Genomic DNA, 23,552 nt, shown 5'->3' on the forward strand with positions numbered 1-23,552 from the left:
GGGGTTAATCTACAAATTAAGAATGAACGTTAACTTAATCTCATTTCTAACTTTTGTATTAAAGCATAATTTCATTAGATTCATTAAACTCACATAGAGTTCCAGGGGCTGTCTGATAAAGTCGTGGAGGTCAGACAGAGTGACGTTGTTGACTTAATTCTGTATTTTGTTTTGGTTCAGTTGCTGCGAATGTTTACACAGTGAGGTTTGTTTTGATATAAGCTGAAACATAATAATCTTTTCTCCAATTGTAAACACCTTTGGCCCACATTGCATCTGAGGTTGAAGGACGTTCTTGTAGTAAAACTCGTTGTCGAGCAACTATAGCGTCTTTTGGGAGTGTCTCCCTGTTCTACTTCCGTATTCCAAAAGCCAGGAGGATGGCCTACGCGTGCGCACTTCCGAGGAGGGAGGAACGAAGATCTACTGTATAAAATGGACAGATGCCGGATGTTCGAGGCGCTCTGATACACCTAATGTACACATACAATTATATACTGTGTACACACATATCTAATGCATGTATTTAAATAAATGTACATCTTTATCAGAAGGTGTAAAAGTTTGAAAATTGTTGCTTCAATGAAGAAACACAACAAACGAATACAGAAATATATGTGTAGGACAGTGACTTAAAATTATTTTAGCAACCTTAAGTATGCTAAGGAGAGATTTAAGACGTGAATGTGTGTGTGTGTGTGTGTGTGTGAGTGACAGGGGGGGGCGGAGCGGTGAGAGAGAGGGGGGGGGGGCGGGGCACTCAAAACAGGTCAATCTGAGGAGGGCTGTTTTAGACAGGGTAAAAAGGCTGCTGTTTTAAATGATCCTTGTGGTATTTTGACCAAAAAATGTTACAGACATTCCATTAAGACCCCAAGGAACCATATAAACTTGTGGTAAAATGGGCATAATATGTCTCCTTTAACAAACAGTTAAAAATTAATGAATAAAATGAACAACATGTTATTAATAGCAGGTACTTTTGTTTGGATTCGTCTCTGCCCAGGAGTCAGATTTGGCAGCATAGATTTAATCTGACATGCACCAGACGTCACTCCTCATCTTAGGCGTGTCCACTTCCTACTCGGGTTCAGAGCTGCCAACAGGACGTGCTGGCAACAGGACGTGCTCGGCTTGGTCAGGTAAGCGCTTTTAGTTTTGTCAGATATTTGATATGTTGTAGTTAGATGGAATTTGACTTGTTTAAGAACAGCATGGAGGTAAACAGGGTTTTGACAATAAACCTTCACCTCTCCGGGGAAACAGAAGCATCCTGGTCATTTCTAGTTGTTAACAAGGTTCAAGAAGCATATTGTGTGACCGAAGAGACTTGATAGTGTTGAATAATATCACATTAAATAAAGTTGAGTGATTCTGAGGTTGGAATTTTTACTGAAAAATCAAAGTACTATCAAAGGATTTTAGTCACATCATAACTATAGATGCCGCTCTCATGTTTTTGTCGTATAAAGACACTGTCATTAACTGTAGAAACGTATCTGAGGAATCTCTCTGCAATGCTCCATCACTGTTGTCTTATCATTTCAAGTCCACTACGAAGACATTCAATTGTGAATTTAATGGAAAGATAGTCGAGAAGTTTAATCTTAAACCTGAGCTTTTGCCCTTTTCCTTTGTGTTTGTAAACAGGTTAATTGTTCTAACATCCGATGGCAGAACAACCTTTGAGAGAGTGGAACACCGGTCTCTTCGACTGCTTCGAGGAAGCGAGTTCTTGTAAGAATTAAACCCACAATTTTGTCACGTTTTTTACTTTTTGGATTCACATTTTAGGAACATTCTTCGGTAACACTAATTCACCTCAGGTTGCTATGGCTTCTGGTGCTGTCCTTGCCTCGCCTGCACGGTTTCAGGAAGATTCGGAGAGAACAGTTGCCTCCCCTTATGTGACTTGTGCGGCCCTGCTTCGGTTGCCCTCTGTGGGATACCTCTAATTGCTCCCCCCGTCGCCGTGACTCTCCGGTCCTCCATTCGGAGCAGATACGGCATCAAGGTGCGGAGCATGCAAAGCTGATTCACCATAAATTTTACTACATGTTGAAAACATTAGATGAATTTACATATTTCTTTACTCTGGTCTCTGAAGGGCTCTATCTGTAAAGACATCGCCATTTCCTGTTGCTGTTTGACCTGCTCCTGGTGTCAGATGTATCGTGAGATAAAAGATCTCAATAAGAACCGCGTGGCCATCATCAACAATCAGCCGGTGCCAGTGGTGATGATGGCGCAACCCCCTATGACTATGATCCAACATGGGGTCATCGTGACATCACAATGAGATTTGCAGCTTCTCCATACAAAGCTCTGTCTTGAAGGGATTTTTAATTCAGATCAGATCCTGCTGCTGACTGACTTTAGGATGAAAAAAATAATCACAGGTATAGATTAATAACTTAACTATAGATTGGGACCTCTGTTATAGTACTTGATTTTATTGTATTTCTTTGTGTCAAATACAAATTGAAGAAATTTGACATTCAAAGCCAAAAGGTGGTTTCAGTTCAATCTGACGTGGAGGTTAATCAACCCGATCTGAGCAATAAGTCGTAATTTCACATTTAAAATAAACATAATGAAGATCATTTTGTATTTTATTCATTCTTAATAAATTATTTATTTAGTTGTTTCTGATTATTGTTTGTGTGGAGCTCTTTGTTGCGTTTGTTTTTAAAAGGTGCCATATAGATTAGTTTTTATTTCTATACCCATTTGCATACCTCGTCCCGGTTCAGAGACTACACTCCCCTGTGGCGTGCGAACATGGAATCATGTTCAACAACAATAACACTTCGTCTTTCTCCATTGAAACATCCAGGAAGGGAAGAGAGCAAATTTATTAAGTCTTATAAAAGTATTAACTACAAATTTTGAACTCTGATTAACAATTAAATGAATTACTATGACCAATGTTACCATATAGATAGTACATTTGAAGGATATAGAGTTAGTGACAGTATAGAGGTTGGCAAAATTCACACTAATGCAACATTCATTAAAACATTTGTGAGAGAAAAACATTTATTATGAAGACAATAAAGTATAAAAACTAGGGTTGTCAATAGATTAAAAAAAATTAACTAATGTCACATTTTGAAATTCATTAATCTGGATTAATTGCAATTAAAAGTTTGTCTTTCTTCTAAAGACTAAATTCTATAAATTAACGAGTAATCACTTCAGACAGCCTGTATTTTACACAATGTTGTGTTTTCAAAGAGGCTCAGGCCTATAACACCTACCTATAAAGTGGCAGCCAGATCGTTAAATATCATGTATGATAAATTGTGTAAATTTTTTTTTTTTAAAACAGCTGAAAATATTCCCAATGTCTTTGGAAACAATATCACTTCGTCTTTCTTCATTGAAACATCCAGATAGTAAAAGGTCAAAAAAAAGAGGTGTATTTGAGACACCATTGGTACTCTCATCTTTAACATTGAACAACACACACAACAGCATAACAAGTGGCCTTGGTAAACTGAACTGACATTCAAATATGTCATGTTAAAGTGCAAAAACTGAAAGTGCAAACAAACATGAAAATGAAAACAGGAAGATCTCTGCTACTTTAAAGGTCCCATCGTATGCCCATTTTACCACAGTTGATATGGTTTCTTGGGGTCTTAATGAAATGTCTGAGACATATTCTGGTCAAACTACCACAAGGATAATTTAAAACGGCACAATTTTTACCCTGTCTAAAACAGCCCTCCTCAGATTGACCTGTTTTGAGTGCTGGAGACGAAGATACAATCTTGCAACCATATCGTTTTGAACCAGAGTCAGGTGGGCCGAAGCCTGGCTGCTGGAGCCCCAGCTCCCCAGCGCAGGCCCGCAGTGGGAGCAGTGGTAGCTGGAGCAGTTAGCTCCAGCTACCACTGCCCATAGCTCCAGTTAGCAGCCCGGTTAGCTCTGCACAACGCAGAGTAGGACTACACACACACACAGTTCGAGGAAGATGAAAAAAAGTTCACATGAGTGGGCGGAAAGAGTGGAGTTGCCTGCATGGTTCAAGTAGCTTCTCCAGTTTAGCCAGCTTTGGTGAAATCAACATCGAGATGTTGGTCTTGTGCTGAGCCAGGGTGGCAGCGAGCGGACCCTTGTTTCGCTGGATCCGTTTGATCATCTCCAAGGCAGAATTCCACCGGGTGGCAACATCTTGAACTAGCGACTCTGCCTGCTGTCCTTGTGCAGTTTGCTGTGCTTTCATTCAGACGGGACTTATCTTTTGACGGGCTGTGTTTGAAGTGCGTCGAGGAATTCCTTCGCACAGTTCTCCGCTGTATATCGCGCCTCTGTTTTTTTTACTTCTTACTTCTATCTAATTTTCCATACATTGTCAATAAAATGAGCTGTGACACCAAGGTAATTGTCATTGCTGACTGACGTCCAGTGGTCACCGGTGAGGGCGACGCTGGCAGCTTGCTCGAGGAGCTGAATTTTCTTCCGCACACCGGAAGTAAACAAAGTTGCGTTAACTGAGTTAAAAGATTTTATCGCATTAATATCGGGCACAATAATCTCATAGATTAACGCGTTAACTTTGACAGCCCTAATAAAAACACAAATTACTAAAGATGTACTTACTATAGAAAAATGTGTATTTGGAAGGTTTATGACGTGTGGCGGGGGTCAGAGAGATGAGTGTGGAGATATGCGTGTGTGTGTGTCGGTGCCAAGTTAGAGAAAGTAGCTTGTTGCATGCAAAGAGAGACTGTGAAGAGAATAGCATAACTAACATTAACTTTCATATAACTTGTAACCAACATATCACAGCAATACGAATCAAACTTATAAACATCACACGGAATTGAATAAACAGTCTTAACTTTCCTGTCTCATATGTATTGACGGATGTTTTTTTCTGCTTATCTGATTTCAACACTTGATTTTAGTTGAACTACTTTTGGGTTTAATTGTAATGTCTTGTAAGGTACTGTCGGTTCCTAGAAAGGTACATTGGTATGAAATATTTTTTTTTATTATCCCCAAGTTGACAATGCGGAGAACACGGTTCTACTGCAACACCTCAGAAACTGGGTCACACACTTGTGGAGTTTGATGGACGTCCTTCTCCCAACTTGTTGACTTTTCTTGTCATCTTCGAGCTTAAGGCCGAAAAACGTGTTTGGTAGAAGGCTGCTCCGGTGTCTTTATTGACAGCATCACTTGAGGACACCACAGTTTAGTTAAGTAACTTTATGTGCAATTTTAAACATAATGGACAATTCAAAACCATCATGATCTTTTCCTCTGGGCTTTATAAACGTCACCACTTTAAAAGACCGGTGAAATAAGGACAAGAAACGCACACATAAGGGAAAGTTTCCCCTCTGGAAACTAATGTTATCTTTAACCTTAAGGTTTAAACAAGTAGTAAAAATAAATGAATAATATGAAAAACACATTATTAACAGCAGGTACTTTTGATTCGACTCCTCTTTGCCCAAGGATTCAGGTCTGGCAGCATAGATTTGATCTGATATGCACCATACGTCACTCCTCATCTCAGGCATGACCACTTCCTACTCGGGTTCAGAGCTGCCAACAGGACGTGCTGTCAACAGGACGTGCTGGCAACAAGACATACTCAGCAACAGGACGTGCTCGGCTTGGTCAGGTAAGAGCTTTTAGTTTTGTCAGATATTTGATATGTTGTAGTTCGATGGAATATGACTTGTTTAAGAACAGCATGGAGGGAAAGAGGATTTTGAACCTTCACCTCTCCATGTAAACAGAAGCGTCCTGGTCATTTCTAGTTGTTAACCAAGTTCAAGAAGCATATTGTGTGACTGAAGAGACTTGATAGTGTTGAATTATAGCCCATTAAATAAAGTTTAGTTATTCTGCGGTTGGACTTTTTACTGAAAAATCAAAGTACTATCAAAGGATTTTGGTCACATCATAGTTATAGATAACGATCTCATGATTTTGTCGTCTACGGACACTGTCATTTACTGTAGAAACGTATCTGAGGAATCTCTCTGCAATGCTCCATCACTGTTGTCTTATCATTTCAAGTCCACTACGAAGACATTCAATTGTGAATTTAATGGAAAGGTAGTCGAGAAGTTTAATCTTAAACCTGAGCTTTTGCCCTTTTCCTTTGTGTTTGTAAACAGGTTCATTGTTCTAACATCCGATGGCAGCACAACCTTTGAGAGAGTGGAACACCGGTCTCTTCGACTGCTTCGAGGACGCGAGTTCTTGTAAGAATTAAACTCACAATTTTGTCACGTTTGTACTTTTTGGATTCACATTTTAGGAACATTCTTTGGTAACACTAATTCATCTCAGGTTGCTATGGCTTCTGGTGCTGTCCTTGCCTCGCCTGCACGGTTTCAGGAAGATTCGGAGAGAACAGTTGCCTCCCCTTATGCGACTTGTGCAGCCCCGCTGCTTTTGCCCTCTGTGGGATACCTCTATGTGCTCCCCCCGCGGCCGTGAGTCTCCGGTCCTCTATTCGGAGCAGATACGGCATCAAGGTGCGGAGCATGCAAAGCTGATTCACCACAAATTTCACTACATGTTGAAAACATTAGATGAATTTACATATTTCTTTACTCTGGTCTCTGAAGGGCTCTATCTGTAAAGACATCGCCATTTCCTGTTGCTGTTTGACCTGCTCCTGGTGTCAGATGTATCGTGAGATAAAAGATCTCAATAAGAACCGCGTGGCCATCATCAACACGCAGCCGGCACCCGTGATGATGGCGCAACCCCCTATGGTTGTGAACCAACATGGGATCCCTGTGACGTCATACTGAGATTTGCAGCTTCTCCATAAAAAGTTCTGTCTTGAAGAGATTTTCAATTCAGATCAGATCCTGCTGCTGATTGACTTTAGGGTGGAAAAAAATAATCACAGGTGTAGATTAATAACAATAATAGATTGGGGCCTCTGTTATAGTACTTGATTTTATTTAATTTCTTTGTGTCAAATACAAATTGAAGAAATTTTACATTCAAAGCTAAAAGGTGGTTTCAGTTCAATATGAATTGTGGAGGTTAATCAACCCGATCCGATCAATAAGTCGTAATTTCACATTTAAGATAAAAAATATTGTAGATCATTTTGTATTTTATTCATTCTTAATAAATGATTTATTTAGTTGTTTCTGATATTGTTTGTGTGGAGTTCTTTGTAGCAGCTGTTTTAAAAAGGTGCCATATAGATTTATTATTATTTCTACCCAGTTGCATACCTCAACCCGGTTCAGGGACTACACTCCCCCGTGGCGTGCGAACATGGAATCATGGAAAACACATTTTGAACAGCCCCGTGCCGTCATGGTGCCGACAGCAGTCAGTCTCTCGTACTTCCCCCCTACGTCCATTCAAAGGACCACTGATTCTGGCATGAATCCACCTCCAGGTGAAGATTATCAATTTGGCCACCATGGTAAAGTTATCAAATTACCAAATACATTAATTTATAGGACGGAACAACCATATATTGTGCAAAAATACATTAAACGTGACACCAAAAAATAGTGTATCTTTTGGCGTTATATGAAAAAAATATATGATTATCAAAAATAATAATATGAAATAACTTGAATTGATTAAAGTTACCTCAGGCACCACCCTTCAAAGGAAGAGAAAAGAGAGCAAATGTATTGATTAAGTCTCATAAAAGTACTACCTACAAATTTTGAACTCTGATTAACAATTAAATGAATAACTATGACCAATGTTACCATACAGATAGTAAATTTGAAGGATATAGAGTTATTGACAGTGTAGAGGTTGGCAAAAGTCACACTTTGCAAGATTAATTTAAACTAGGGCTGTTAACGCAGTTAATGCAACTTTGTTTACTTCCGGTGTGCGGAAGAAAATTCAGCTCCTCGAGCAAGCTGCCAGCGTCTCCCTCACCAGTGACCACTGCACGTCAGTCAGCACTTTCCACCTGATTCTGGTTCAAAACGATATGGTTGCAAGATTGTATCTTCGTCTCCAGCACTCAAAACAGGTCAATCTGAGGAGGGCTGTTTTAGACAGGGTAAAAATTGTGCTGTTTAAAATTATCCTTGTGGTAGTTTGACCAGAATATGTCTCAGACATTTCATTAAGACCCCAAGGAACCATATCAACTGTGGTAAAATGGGCATACGATGGGACCTTTAAAGTAGCAGAGATCTTCCTGTTTTAATTTTCATGTTTGTTTGCACTTTCAGTTTTTGCACTTTAACATGACATATTTGAATGTCAGTTCAGTTTACCAAGGCCACTTGTTATGCTGTTGTGTGTGTTGTTCAATGTTAAAGATGAGAGTACCAATGGTGTCTCAAATACACCTTTTTTTTTTGACCTTTTACTAATCTGGATGTTTCAATGAAGAAAGACGAAGTGTTATTGTTTCCAAAGACATTGGGAATATTTTCAGCTGTTTTTAAAAAAAAAAAAAATTTACACAATTTATCATACATGATATTTAACGACCTGGCTGCCACTTTATAGGTAGGTGTTATAGGCCTGAGCCTCTTTGAAAACACAACATTGTGTAAAATACAGGCTGTCTGAAGTGATTACTCGTTAATTTATAAGATTTAGTCTTTAGGAGAAAAACAAACTTTTAATCGCGATTAATCTAGATTAATGAATTTCAAAATGTGAGATCAATTAGTTAATTTTTTTTAATCTATTGACAGCCCTGATTTAAACATTTGTGAAAGAAAAACATTTATTATGAAGATAATAAAGTACAAAAACACAAATTACTAAAGATGTCCTTGCTATATAAAGATGTGAGTATGAGTGTGTGTGTGCCTGTGTGAGTGAGTGTGCTTTCAAAATGGCGGCAGGCCACTTTTTAGAAGGTTATTTGGAAGGTCTATGACGTGTGGCGGGGTCAGAGAGATGAGTGTGGAGATATGCATGTGTGTGTCAGTGCCAAGTTAGAGAAAGTAGCTTGTTGCATGCAAAGAGAGACGTGAAGAGCATAACATAACTAACATTAACTTTCAAATATCTTGTAACCAAAATATCACAACAACACGAATTGAACGTATAAACATCACAGGGAATCGAACAAACAGTCTTTGCTTAGCCTAGTATAATTATTAAACCCAGTTGTGTTACCCGCCCATGGAAAGGGTAAAAAGGTTGATGTGCTGTTCGAAGTCCAGTGAAGTCGTTTTGCTGGACCTTGGCTCATATTCGTGTGGTTCTGCTGTGTGATGCAGCTCTTTTGCTGGTTCTTAGGAAAGGCCCTTGCGTAGCTGCCTTTTGGAAGATTTAAGCAGTCTGCTCCAGGCAGGCCTGCTTGAAGGTTGGTAGAGCTTGGATTGGGAGGAGGTTTCCCTCGCTCGGTGAGTGGAAAGCTGTAGCCCTCCTCGAGGTTGAGCAGAAAGAGAGGTGACTTGGGATGGGTATCGTTTGGTTTTTATCCGATACCGGTTCCTAACCGATACTTTTAAAACGATACCGGTGCCTAAACGGTGCCTGAACCGATACTTTTTTCAAAAAAATGCACAAAACGATACTTGACTAAGAAAGGCTTTTTTATTGCCAAATATATTAACTGTATAAAGTAGATTATAAATATAAATAAATACAAAACCCTTTTGAACTTAAAACTATGAATAACATACGAACTGTTAACAAAAGTTTACACTATACTTAAATAAATAAAAATAAATACAAAACACACACACTCTGACTCGTGACTCTGACTTCGGTGCCTGAGCCAAATGAAGACTGAAGGTCGCTTTCCCATCACTCTGAGACCCCCGTGTCTCCGCGGCTGGGGCTGTCGCAGGCAGGCTTCGGCCCGCCTTCGTCCCCCTAAAATGCGGTCGCTTTTATGAAACATTTCTCGGCGTGGTCTTCGTTCCTCCCGCCCGGAGCCGGTACCGGAGCCCCGCCAAGGAGGAAATGCGCCCGGCGGGGGGGGGGGGGCAGCCAGCGCCGGGGAGAGGTCTCACGAGGAGATCCCCCCCACACACACTTGCACGGGAGCCCTGATGCACGCGGGGCGCGGGGACAAGTGTCTGTCCACCGGCAGCCGCGTCCGCGGGAGCCGCCGCTTCCCGTGAAGGAAGGAGCGGTAGTGTGAGGAGGCGGGACGAGCGGAGACCTCAGTCTTCAATTGGCTCAGGCACCGAAATGAGGCACCGAAATCTCCGTTGCATTTCGGTCCGGGTAGGTACCGGTTGTATTGGAACCGGTTCCATATTGGAACCGGTTCTCGGTACCCAACCCTAGAGGTGACCTCCTATCGGAGGGTTTGGTAGAAAGAGGAAAAAGGAGGAAGGGAGAACTGGGCTTATATTGGCCATGTGACCTCATGGGTCATGGGGCCCAGCGTGACCAATAGTGGGTGAAACTTGTGTCTCCGGTTGGGTTTCACACCTCTGTGTGATGTTGAAGCACCCTGGGCGACTGAGTTCTGGAGGCTCTGGTTTGTCTCCAGAACAAAAGAAAAAAATGTGCTCAGGCTATGACTACACATGTAGGCCGAACTGTATTTCACAATTACCAGGTACCAACATAAAAGCACTCTAATTGAATACTGAGTTTTCACAGTATGCTATGGCTGTGGTTTAACCCTCAAAAACTCACTTGATATACACAAGACACAACAATATACAGAGCTAGAAACATAAAACAACTAGCCTACACTTTTAGAAAGAGATTGAGATGCACTAGCTCACCTAATAACTTTATTTTCATGAGTTATGCATATCAAAAGTTTTATAAACTTTAAACCCACCTTCACACACAATGAGTTTTATTTAACATTATCAATGTACCAAGTTTGAGAAAACATTGTTCACTCACTGGTGTCCATAAAGCAGACCAGAGTAACCAGTGGGTAATTATCACTAGGAAACCAGTAGGTGGCGCAGTAGCTCACTGCTCTGCCATCATGTCATTGACATCATTGACAAGACGATGACATTCTTCTTCTTCAAGATTTTAAGGCAGCGCATCCAAAGCGTTGCATAACTGTCCCAAAATAAATTTAATTTTACATTTTACCTTTCTTGTTTTCTTCTGCTAATCTGATTTTAACACTTGATTTTAGTTGAATTACTTTTGGGTTTAATTGTAATGTCTTGTAAGGTACTATCGTTTCCTAGAAAGGTACATTGGTATGAAATGTTTTATTATTATATTATCCCCAAGTTGACAATGGGGAGAACACGGTTCTACTGCAACACATCAGAAACTGGGTCACACACTTGTGGAGTTTGATGGACGTCCTTCTCCCAACTTGTTTTTTTCTTGTCATCTTCGATGTAGATGGCTGCTCCGGAGTCTTTATTGACAGCATCACCTGAGGACAGGTTATTTTAGTAACTTTATGTGCAATGTTTAAACATTATGGACAACTCAAAACAATCATGATCTTTTCCTCTGGGCTTTATAAACATCACCACTTGAACAGACCTGTGAAATGAGGAAAAGAAACGCACACAAAAGGGAAGGTTTCCTCTCTTGAAACTAATGTTATCTTTAACATTAAGGTTTTAACAAGTAGTAAAAATAAATGAATAAAATGAACAACAGGTTATTAATAGCAGGTGCTTTTTTTAAGACTCCTCTCTGCCCAAGGATTCAGGTTTGGCAGCATAGATTTAATCTGAAATGCACCAGACGTCACTCCTCATCTCAGGCATGTCCACTTCCTACTCGGGTTCAGAGCTGCCAACAGGACGTGCTGGCAACAGGACGTACTCAGCTTGCTCAGGTAAGAGCTTTTAGTTTTGTTTTTAATTTTGTTGTAGTTCGATGGAATATGACTTGTTTAAGAACAGCATGGAGTGAAAGACGTTTTGACGATAAACCTTCACCTCTCCGGGGAAACAGAAGCATCTTTGTCATTTCTAGTTGTTAACAAGTTTCAAGAAGCATATTGTGTGACTGAAAAGACTTAATAGTGTTGAATTATATCACATTAAATAAAGTTTAGTAATTCTGAGGTTGGAATTTTTACTGAAAAATCAAAGTACTATCAAAGGATTTTGGTCACATAACTATAGATGCTAATCTCATGATTATGTCATCTAAGGACACTGTCATTTACTGTAGAAACGTATCTTAGGAATCTCTCTGCAATGCTCCATTACTGTTGTCTTATCATTTCAAGTCCACTACGAAGACATTCAATTGGGAATTTAAAGTCAAGGTAATCGAGTAGTTTAATTCCTAAACCTGAGCTTTTGCCCTTTTCCTTAATGTGTGTAAACAGGTTCATTGTTCTAACATCCAATGGCAGCACAACCTTTGAGAGAGTGGAAAACCGGTCTCTTCGACTGCTTCGAGGACACGAGTACTTGTAAGAATTAAACCCACAATTTTGTCACGTTTGTACTTTTTGGATTCACATTTTAGGAACATTGTTCGGTAACACTAATTCACCTCAGGTTGCTATGGCTTCTGGTGCTGTCCTTGCCTCGCCTGTACGGTTTCAGGAAGATTCGGAGAGAACAGTTGCCTCCCCTTATGTGACTTGTGCAGCCCCGCTGCTTTTGCCTTCTGTGGGATACCTCTATTTGCTCCCCCTGTCTCCGTGAGTCTCCGGTCCTCCATGCGGAACAGACACGGCATCAAGGTGCGGAACATACAAAGCTGATTCATGATAAATTTCACTACAGGTTGAAAAAATTAGATGATTTACATATTTCTTTACTCTGGTCTCTGAAGGGCTCTATCTGTAAAGACATCGCCATTTCCTGTTGCTGTTTGACCTGCTCCTGGTGTCAGATGCATCGTGAGATAAAAGATCTCAATAAGAACCAAGTGATCATCATCAACAATCAGCCGGCACCAGTGATGATGATGGCGCAACCCCCTATGGTTGTGAACCAACATGGGATCCCTGTGACGTCATACTGAGATTTGCAGCTTCTCCATAAAAAGTTCTGTCTTGAAGGGATTTTTAATTCAGATCAGATCCTGCTGCTGATGGTTGTTACAGAATGACTTCAGGGTGAAAAAAATAATCACAGGTATAGATTAATAACATAATAATAGATTGGGGCCTCTCTTATAGTACTTGATTTCATTTTTTTTTATTGTGTCAAATACAAATTGAAGAAATTTTGCTTTCAAAGCTAAAAGGTGGTTTCTGTTCAATCTGAAATGTGGAGGTTAATCAACCCGATCTGATCAATAAGTCGTAATTTCACATTTTAAATAAAAATAATGTAAATGATTTAGTATTTAATTTACTCTTAATAAATGATTTATTTAGTTGTTTCTGATTATTGTTTTTTGTGGAGCTCTTTGTAGTAGCTGTTTTTAAAAGTTGCCAAATAGATTTATTATTATTTCTATACCCTGAAGCACCCTGGGAGACTGAGTTCTGGAGGCTCTGGTTTGTCTCCAGAACAAAAGAAAAACATGTGCTCAGGCTATGACTACACGTGTAGGCCGAACTGTAGTTCACAATTACCAGGTCCCAACATATAAGTACTCCAACTGAATACTGAGTTTTCACAGTATCCTATGGCTGTGGTTTAACCCTCAAAAACTCACTTGACATACACAAGACACAACATTGTACAGGGCTAGACACACAAAACAACTATCCTACACTTTTAGAAAAGATGAGATACGCTAGCTCACCTAATAACTTTATTTTCATGAGTTATGAGAGTATCAAAATTATTATAAACTTTAAACTAAACTTTAACTTCACAGACACTGAGTTTTATTTAACATTATCAATGATCCAAGTTTGAGAAAACAAAGTTCACTCACTGGTGTCCATAAAGCAGACCAGAGTAACCAGTGGGTAATTATCACTAGGAAACCAGTAGGTGACGCAGTAGCTCACTGCTCTGCCATCATGTCATCGACATCATTGACAAGACGATGACATTCTTCTTCTTCAAGATTTTACAGCAGCATCCAAAGTGTTGCATAACTGTCCCAAAATATATTTGATTTTACATATTAAAATTATATTACTTTCTTGTTTCTTCTGCTAATCTGATTTTAACACTTGATTTTACTTGAATAACATTTGGGTTTAATTTAATGTCTTGTAAGGTACCATCGGTTCCTAGAAAGGTGCATTGGTATAACATTTTTTTTTTATTATCCCCAAGTTGACAATGGGGAGAACACGGTTCTACTGCAACACCTCAAAAACTGGGTCACACATCTTAAGGCCGAAAAACCCGTTTGGTAGATGGCTGCTCCGGTGTCTTTATTGACAGCATCACTTGAGGACACCATAGTTTAGTAACTTCATGTGCAATGTTTAAACATTATGGACAATTTAAAACCATCATGATCATTTCCTCTGGGCTTTATAAACATCACCACTTGAACAGACCTGTGAAATGAGGAAAAGAAACACACACAAAAGGGAAAGTTTCCCCTCTAGAAACTGATGACGTACTTTTGATTCCACTCGTCTCTGCCCAGGGATTCAAGTTTGGCAGCATAGTTTAAAGCTGACTCACTCCTCATCTCAGGGAATTCCACTTCCTACACAGGTTCAGAGCTGCAAACAAGACATACTCAGCAACAGGACGTGCTCGGCTTGGTCAGGTAAGAGCTTTTAGTTTTGTCAAATATTTGACATTGTTGTAGTTCGATGGAATATGACTTGTTTAAGAACAGCACGGAGGGAAAGAGGGTTTTGACATTAAACCTTAACCTCTCCGGGGAAACAGAAGCATCTTGGTCATTTCTAGTTGTTAACAAGGTTCAAGAAACATATTGTGTGACCGAAGAGACTTGATAGTGTTGAATTATATCCCATTAAATAAAGTTGAGTAATTCTAAGGTTGGACTTTTTACTGAAAAATCAAAATTTATCATATGGATTTTAGTCACATCATATCTATAGATGCCGATCTCATGTTTTTGTCGTATAGAGACTCTGTCATTTACTCTGGAAAAGTATCCGAGGAATCTCTCTGCAATGCTCCATTATCATTTCAAGTCCACTACGAAGACATTCAATTGTGAATCTTTTATGTGTATAAACAGGTTCATCGTTCTAACATCCAATGGCAGCACAACCTTTGAGAGAGTGGAACACCGGTCTCTTCGACTGCTTCGAGGACACGAATACTTGTAAGAATTAAACCCACAATTTTTGTCGCGTTTGTACTTTTTGGATTCACATTTTAGGAACATTCTTCGGTAACACTAATTCATCTCAGGTTGCTATGGCTTCTGGTGCTGTCCTTGCCTCGCCTGCACGGTTTCAGGAAAATTCGGAGAGAACGGTTGCCTCCCCTTATGTGACTTGTTCAGCCCTGCTGTGATGGGCCTCTGTGGGATACCTCTATTTGCTCCCCCCGCGGCCGCGAGTCTCCGGTCCTCCATTCGGAACAGACACGGCATCAAGGTGCGGAACATGCAAAGCTGATTCACCATAAATTTCACTACAGGTTGAGAACATTAGATGAATTGACAAATTTCTTTACTCCGGTCTCTGAAGGGCTCTATCTGTAAAGACATCGCCATTTCCTGTTTCTGTGTGTACTGCTCCTGGTGTCAGATGCATCGGGAGATAAAAGACAAGGACCGCTTGAACATCATCAACAATCAGCCGGCGCGCCAGTGATGATGGGGCAACCCCCTAGGTTGTGAACCAACATGGGGTCACAGTGACGTCATACTGAGATTTGCAGCTTCTCCATACAAAGCTCTGTTTTGAAGGGATTTTTAATTCAGATCAGATCCTGCTGCTGATGATTTTGTTACAGAATGACTTCAGGGTGAAAAAAATAATCACATTTATAGATTAATAAGATAATAATAAAGATTGGGGCCTCTATAATAATACAAATGATAGTACTTGATTTCATTTATTTTATTATGTCAAATACAAATTGAAGAAATTTGGCATTCAAATTCAAAGGTGGTTTCAGTTCAATCAGAAATGTGAAGGTTAATCAACCCGATCTGATCAATAAGTCGTAATTTCACATTTAAAATAAAAAAGAATGTAAAATATTTTGTAATTGATTAATTCTTAATAAATAATTTATTTAGTTGTTTCTGATTATTGTTTGTGTGAAGCTCTTTGTAGCAGCTGTTTTGAAAAGGTGCCACGTAAACTTATTATCATTTCTATACCAAGTTGCAGCCGGAAAAGAGGAACCAGGAATAAAACAGAACAGAACTGGTAGGACAGGTCTGGAGTTCTTAGGAAATCCATTCAAGAAGAACCTGAAAGCATGACGAAACTGGGTGGAACACTGGGTGGGACACTGGGGACCAGGCTCAACAGTGGACAAACTCATAACCCGTCAAACAACTTCAGACAAAGGAAGCTAATCCAACCATTATTGACTGAAAGCAGTGGAACACATTAGTCATCAATGCATCTAAAATCAAACCTGTTCTTTACTTTCCACTCAGTCCTTTATTCAGGAGGAGCGCCCGGAGAAATTAAGTTTAGTGGATGATGAAGCTGAATTTAAGATTATGTTGCTTTTGCTTACATCACGTTTACACAAATTACCATTTGTTTTCTTTCTCCATTTAATTCATCCATCCATTGTCTCCCACTTACCTGAGATCAGGTCACAGAGGTAGCTGGGTAAGTATTCCAGACATCCCATTCCCCCGGCCGTGCTTTTCATCTCTTCCTGGTTCGGCCGGTTCCCAGGTCTGATGGGATATGTAGTCCCGTCAGCTTATTCGGAGTCTACCCTTGGGTCTCCTCCCAGAAGGCATCCTGGAGGATCCTGTTAAGATGCCTGAACCAACTCAACTGTTCCTCCTCAATGTGAAGCGGCAGCTTGTTGTTGCGAACTCGCTACTGTGATTGTATTTATATTAATTTGTGTTTGAGTAATCAATTAAGAATTCACTTAATAACCATTCAAGAAAGAATCTACAACTTTGGCTCTTAGATAATTCATTTATTTCATTTACACTCAGATTCTGTTTCGTACAGTGTAACCGAGGCACAAACACACACACATATGTACCTTCGTGCCTTTTTCTTAAACAATGGAAGTGTTTTGGGGGTGAAAAGAAACATAATTTTGTGTCTTAAAATTCAGAGATTTGAAGACTGATCTACAATTTCAATTCTCGTACTTTCTTTCCCGTTATAAACTGCTCCCTGAACGAGGATCCCGTTACCAAAACGATGAAGCTCGGACTTCCTGCCTTCACGAAATACCTGTAAACAGAACAGATAAGACCGTGAAAACAACATTGAGAGGGTGAAGGAAGTTTACTGATACAAACGAGCACCACACACACACACACAGCAATTTTAAAGTCTCCTAATCTTTAGGTTACTGCAAAGACAAAGGCCCCAAAGTAGAGTCCCTTTAAATTAAGGCTACAGACACATTACTACGTTTTCTTTGGAAACACATCAACCATGTGACTGATACGCCTGACACCCCCCCCCACTCAGGTGTCCCTCAAACTGCAAACACACATCGTCTCAGTGGATTTACCTTTTATGCTGCAAGACTTTTAACAGTGGCGTCTCTGGGTTTACTTGGTAAAGTGTCTCCTTCTCTTCATCTTCAAAGTACAGCTGAAAAGAAGAGAATTAGTATTGATTATTTTATTTATTTACATAACTGACCCCTCTTTTGGTCATTGGACTATTCATTGCTGTTCATTATTTGTAAATATAAGAAAACAGTAGATGAAATAAAAATCTCCATGACGAAAAAAGGTGGAATATGGATAAACAAAGCAGTCCTGTTATTGTTGGCAAGAAAAGAACAACATTTAAGGAACAAAACAATATTACTGCCACTGTATCTTTAATTATTCATTATGATGGTTTGAAATATTGCTGTTATTTGTAGTGCTGAAAAGAAACAGGAACAAGGAAAGAACTGAATTGCATGTTACGTGCAGAGACACTGCTCTGTCGTGCCAGGAACACAAACCTGCAGATTTTGTGGGTGGTATTTTCTGTCCGAGTCCCAGGGGGGGAGTTCTTCTCCAAACATGACGGTCAAGTGATCAACGATACTGTTGAAAGGTCAAAGCAAATAAAAACAATTAAGCACATTTTGCCGTCTGTGCCAAAGAGGTTATGTTTATCTCAGCAAGATTATACAAAAACGACCCAAGCAGATTTCCATGACATTTTGTTGAGAGGCGGGATGTGAGTGTGGAGAGAACCCATTATAATGTGGAGCAGGCCTGGATAAACAGGCCGATCCAGGATTTATATTTTCAAAACGGCGAGACAGGGAGTGAGCAGAGGGCTGCGTTCCCTCCTTGTGTTTTCAATGCAATTCAATAAACTAAACTCATCACTAAATAATGTATAATTGTGTATCTTTGCTATTGGATTAAACATTTCTAAGCCACGGGCAGCTTTGTAATTTTCAGAAATGTTATAATTGCAATACAATAGTAGCACAAGTAGAGAGGAGACAGTAATGTAGGTTACATAGCAACATGCACCTGAATAAAATGCCTAAATAAATAATATATAGTAGGAATTGACTCCCACTGCATAATAAAAAAGAAAACTCTTTTGAATTAATCTTAACATTGTCTTTTCTTTCGATTAATTAACATCGCTTTGTCAAATTTTTTAAAGATTTCTTGTTTTAACAAACTTACTGATTCAACATCTTCTGTTTTCAGGAATGTATTCTATTTTAACTCGGTTTTCTTGAAAAGCAAGTTTAGCTAAATTATCTGCTATAAAAACTTTTGTTTCGTTATTATGAAGTTTGATAACTTAGCTAACTTTTTAGTTTTACAATTTGTATCCCTGACTGATCTGATCCTTTTTTTTAAATATCTAGACACTAAGAACATTGTAGAATGAAAAAATATGTAAACCAGCTGGGCCCCATAAATTCAGGTAGAACTTGTTTCATATCATCAGCACAGAAATATAAAAAATACAGTCGTGACGAGGACAAAAACAGAAGGAGATGATCTTTTACCAGCTGCTCTCGCAGAAAGCCGAGATGAAGTCGCTCTGCTGGTGCTCAGGATACAGGAAGAGGACGGGCCAGTGCAGGAAGCCCTGCTCGTCCTGGAACACGTGATGGCCCGTGGCCTCCTGGGACTCCAGGCCATCCACACTCAGCTGTGACATCACTGCAGAGGAGCCTCCATCCTCACGCTCGTCCTCGGAACCGCGTGGCTTCGCCGACTGGAGAAGCTTGATGCCGCGGTCCTGCAGAAAGCAAAACAATATGCATCCACTCTTATATTTAGATCTGGCCGCAAAAGGTTATTAAAAGGCAGAGAAATATCAGCTTTGACTGATTGTTTCAGGTGTAATAAATTATCCAATGTTCCACAAGATGCTTCATTATCAATCAGACGTGAACCTCATTCGTATATCTTAAATAAATACACATTTTAAAATATTCCTGCTTCCCAAAACGTGATAACTCTGATGAGAGGCTGAGGCAGGAGTGAAAGGATGAATGGAGATCAGGTTTCTAGTTCACTTACCTTTATAGCTGCCACTAGAGCTTGTTTCTCTTCATGCAACTTCTTCTCTTTCACCTTGACCTTCCTGGCATCTCTTTCTACTGCCCTCTAGTGGAGCACATGAACAAGGCTTTGTGTGAGAATGAGATCAGAGTCAGAATAAATAAAACAGCCCCCCCTCAGAACTCCGCAGTGACCGTACCCTGTGTTTATCTGCCGCGGCTCTCAGCTCCTGAAGCTTCTTGTCGGTCGGATGAACTTTCAGCCCCTCGTCGCACCACTGGACGGCCTCGGAGAAGTGGCGGAGCTCTACGCAACACTGAGCTCCTGCGTAAACACATGCAGATATTACATTCTAACAGTTTGTTATGATTAATATATCCTCGCCCTCCCCCTTCCAAATATGAAAGAGAACCCATGGAATCCTTCAGTCGTCATAAAAACTCAAAAAGGTGTTTAGTTGAGCTGATTTCGAGAAATTAAACTTTCCTTTCGGCCACTCGCCAATCATCTGTATATGTGCGAGACCCACCTCTGATCAAGGCTTTGAGATGGTCGGGTGAGATCTTCTTTGCAGCTGCAGCATCGTTCAGTGCAGAGCGCATGTTGCCTGCAAGAAATGAAAAGACAATAAGATGCGTAACAAACCCATGAAAATATGAATATAACAAATTTCCATGACTTTTCCAAAACTTTTGGGATTTTATTTTTTCCCAGGACTTTTCCAGGCCTGGAAATACACATTTTACAATTCCATGACTATTCCAGGTTTTTCATGACCGTAGGAACCCTGGCAAACAGCTGTGACCGTGAGTGTATGGTGAATAAATAATAAACCCCCACCCAGATAGAAGTGTGCTGCAGCCCGGTTGGTGTGAAGAACCTTGCTGAGCTCCTGGTCTCCACACTTCTTCTGCAGACCGGCTGTGTACGCCACTATGGCCTTCTTGTACTGCTTCTCCTTGAAGAACTCGTTTCCCTCGTTTTTCAGAGCTTTCGCTTGTTCTGGGGAGAAATGAACTCTGTCATGAGAGAGTTTTCGGTGAACACGACTGCAGCAGGTTATTTCATACACTGCAGGTCATACACTACTGTCTACATATTCTTACACTCATAGTATATTATATTATCTATTGTATAGTCAAATACTTATATTTATACCTCCATTATATATCATATATTATATCATACTCTCTGTATATTCTTTGTATATATAAGTCTATATACACATATTTATACGAAATATAGGAACGATACAGGAAATCATTCCTCCCAACTGCAATAAGACTGTTCAACTCATCTACCTCTGTCAGAGCCACCATCACAGAACTGCACTAAACATGTCTCCTGCACTGTGTACCTGTACAACCGCTCCTTATACACTTACTTCACATCATATGTGATATGTGTGCATATAAACCATATTGATATTATATATCATTTTATACAATAATATTGTCTTTTGCACACTCTGTATACATATTCTTAGATTCATAGCATATTATATTACCTATTGTATAGTCAAATACTTATATTCATATTCATACTTCTACTATGTATCATATCATACTCTCTGTATATTCTTGTTTACATAAGTCTATATACACATATTTATTTATGTGTACATGTTATAATTACTATTATTATATCACCATTACTATTATTATTATATATACTGTTGCTGCCATTATTACCATATACTGCTTTTATATTGGTATAATTACTATCATATATAAATATATATTATGTTATATTATATACTATATATACTGTACTATACTTATATACTGTCTAACAATACCATTACCATCATATCATCAGTACTTTTACCATCATCTTGCCAATGCACCTTATCTACCTATTTTATTGTATTTTTATCTTGTGCTTCTGTTTTTTTATTCTTTCTACCTTTTAATTTTATTCTATTGTATTGTATTGTATTTAATTGTATTCAAATATACCGGCTGCTATGACAACTTAATTTCCCTTCGGGGATGAATAAAGTACTCTATCTATCTATCTATCTATCTATCTTATACGTGTACATGTTATAATTATTAATATTATATTTTATACTATATATTCTGTACTATTTTTATAAACTGTGTAACAATAACATTACCATCATATCATCAGTACTATTACCATCATCTTGCCACTGCACCTTATCTACCTATTTATCTTGTGTTTCTGTTTTTTTATTCTTTCTACCTCAATATTTTTTATTTTATTCTATTGTATTGTATTTTATTTTATTCAAAGATACCGGCTGCTATGACGACTTAATTTCCCTTCGGGGATGAATAAAGTAATCTATCTATCTATCTAGGAGCTTAGAGCTAATTTATTAAAAGAAGAAGAAAGGGAAACCGGAACAAAGGAAACAAGAATAAAGTAAAAACGTCAAAAATAGTTTTAAGCCAAAGACTCTTGGTGTTAAATTTTGTTTGAATGACAACTGCTGTATAAACACAAACACATTGATTGATTGACATTTAAAAAATAGTATATTTCAACTTTATCCCTGACATTTAAACTCTATTCAAGAGAAACCTCCTCTGATGTGATTCCACTGTATTCTGGTCACTTTGATTATTTTATGAAAGGGAAGTGATAGATAGATAGATAGACAGATAGATAGATAGATAGATAGATAGATAGATAGATAGATAGATAGATAGATAGATAGATAGATAGATAGATAGATAGATAGATAGATAGATAGATAGATAGATTACTTTATTCATCCCCGAAGGGAAATTAAGTCATCATAGTAGCCGGTATATTTGAATACAATAAAATAAAAAAATATTGAGGTAGAAAGAATAAAAAAACAGAAACACAAGATAAATAGGTAGATAAGGTGCAGTGGCAAGATGATGGTAATAGTACTGATATGATGGTAATGTTATTGTTAGACAGTATATAAAAATAGTACAGTATATATAGTATTACAGTATATATAAGTGTTCCTCCTGTGTGTGTGTCTGCAGATCTTCCTCTCACCCTCTGGAGTTCTGTCCTCGCTGTGGATGATGGACTGGATAGCGGCCAGTTCCGGGTATTCCTCCGGGTTGATCTCATCGGGCACTGATTTCAGGAACATGGGGATTTTGTCAAATTCCTGGAGGAGACACACACTGAGATGAACACACACACACAAACACACACACACAAACACACACATACGCATGCAGCCTCGTAGCTAACAACAACACACAGGCTCACTAAGCACAGAAGTATCGAACTGGGAGTGTTACCTCTTCCCAGTTGTCTTTACTGAAGCCGTTTTTATATTTCATGGTCTTGAATTTGTCCATGAACTCGTCCATGTCGTCGTCACTTTCATCTTGTTTAGATGACGACGCCATTTTCCCGTCAACGTCTGTTTCCTGAATACAGGTTTGTTTTGTTCTTTAAGGTTTTTTAAATGAACTGGGACGTGCTGGTTCTGTCTCTAACCCACCGTGTGTACTGGTTCTATCATAGAACTGGAGAGCGACGCTTGTTTACACATGGGTTCTACTGGTGCTACACAGATGGCCGTCCGTGAGGAAACTGTGACTAAAACGTTAGTTCCACTTCCTCCTCAACTAAAGATAATAATTTAATTTGTTTATTTATTAGGCCCTATTGAAATTGTTTTTGGATTATTGGATTATTATTAATATTCAGGCAAATTAATTGGCTTTTTGAGGGCTTTAACATGCTTAAATTCTTACCAAAATGGGCAGAAAATTTGAAAGTGGTGACCATGGTGAAAATTTACTTTTCATTTATTTTCCGTTAATATTTATTTATTTTTATATATATATATATATATATATATATATATATATATATATATATATATATATATATATATATATATATATTTTTTTTTTTAATTTACCTCCTGCGCAGAAGCAAACTACACACATCCTACAAAGATGACGGTCCGTGCATAAACACAGTGATTTGATGTAAGTTCCACTTCCTTCTCAACAAAAGCTGATAATAAAAAAACAAAGTTATTAAAACATTAATAAGCCAGAGTTCACTATAGAAGTTCATTTTTATCTGTTGTATTTTTAATCTGTTGTCATATATAATTAACAGAAAATAATGTAACCGATATTTTTTACCATTAAAAATTCTGCTTATCAGTGTTGATAGAGGTAAAGTAGTAA

General features: G+C 38.8%; 5 protein-coding genes across 5 annotated transcripts; 4 read left to right on the plus strand and 1 right to left on the minus strand.

The window, feature by feature from the left end:
- The first annotated feature begins 1,670 nt into the window (after positions 1-1,670).
- On the plus strand, positions 1,671-2,299 carry LOC133010590 (placenta-specific gene 8 protein-like). The gene is made up of 3 exons (XM_061078182.1): positions 1,671-1,737; positions 1,827-2,014; positions 2,108-2,299. The coding sequence occupies exons 1-3, from the start codon at positions 1,671-1,673 to the stop codon at positions 2,297-2,299; spliced, it is 447 nt and encodes a 148-aa protein (XP_060934165.1).
- Positions 2,300-6,163: 3,864 nt separating this feature from the next.
- LOC133011153 (placenta-specific gene 8 protein-like) lies at positions 6,164-6,788 on the plus strand. The gene is made up of 3 exons (XM_061078857.1): positions 6,164-6,230; positions 6,319-6,506; positions 6,600-6,788. Exons 1-3 carry the CDS (start codon positions 6,164-6,166, stop codon positions 6,786-6,788), a joined length of 444 nt encoding a protein of 147 aa, XP_060934840.1.
- A 4,858-nt stretch (positions 6,789-11,646) lies between these two features.
- LOC133010591 (cornifelin-like) lies at positions 11,647-12,867 on the plus strand. The gene is made up of 4 exons (XM_061078183.1): positions 11,647-11,719; positions 12,248-12,307; positions 12,396-12,583; positions 12,676-12,867. Exons 1-4 carry the CDS (start codon positions 11,647-11,649, stop codon positions 12,865-12,867), a joined length of 513 nt encoding a protein of 170 aa, XP_060934166.1.
- Positions 12,868-14,996: 2,129 nt separating this feature from the next.
- LOC133010592 (cornifelin-like) lies at positions 14,997-15,559 on the plus strand. The gene is made up of 3 exons (XM_061078184.1): positions 14,997-15,063; positions 15,153-15,340; positions 15,434-15,559. The coding sequence occupies exons 1-3, from the start codon at positions 14,997-14,999 to the stop codon at positions 15,557-15,559; spliced, it is 381 nt and encodes a 126-aa protein (XP_060934167.1).
- A 1,291-nt stretch (positions 15,560-16,850) lies between these two features.
- Positions 16,851-22,919, minus strand: ttc4 (tetratricopeptide repeat domain 4). The gene is made up of 10 exons (XM_061078110.1): positions 22,644-22,919; positions 22,390-22,507; positions 20,227-20,388; positions 19,916-19,993; positions 19,586-19,710; positions 19,405-19,491; positions 18,885-19,120; positions 17,865-17,949; positions 17,418-17,500; positions 16,851-17,131 (listed from the first exon to the last, which is right to left on the minus strand). The coding sequence occupies exons 1-10, from the start codon at positions 22,752-22,754 to the stop codon at positions 17,026-17,028; spliced, it is 1,191 nt and encodes a 396-aa protein (XP_060934093.1). The 5' UTR covers positions 22,755-22,919; the 3' UTR covers positions 16,851-17,025.
- Positions 22,920-23,552: the final 633 nt, after the last annotated feature.

The sequence above is a fragment of the Limanda limanda genome, chromosome 9, assembly GCF_963576545.1.
Source record: "Limanda limanda chromosome 9, fLimLim1.1, whole genome shotgun sequence".
Lineage (NCBI taxonomy): Eukaryota > Metazoa > Chordata > Actinopteri > Pleuronectiformes > Pleuronectidae > Limanda > Limanda limanda.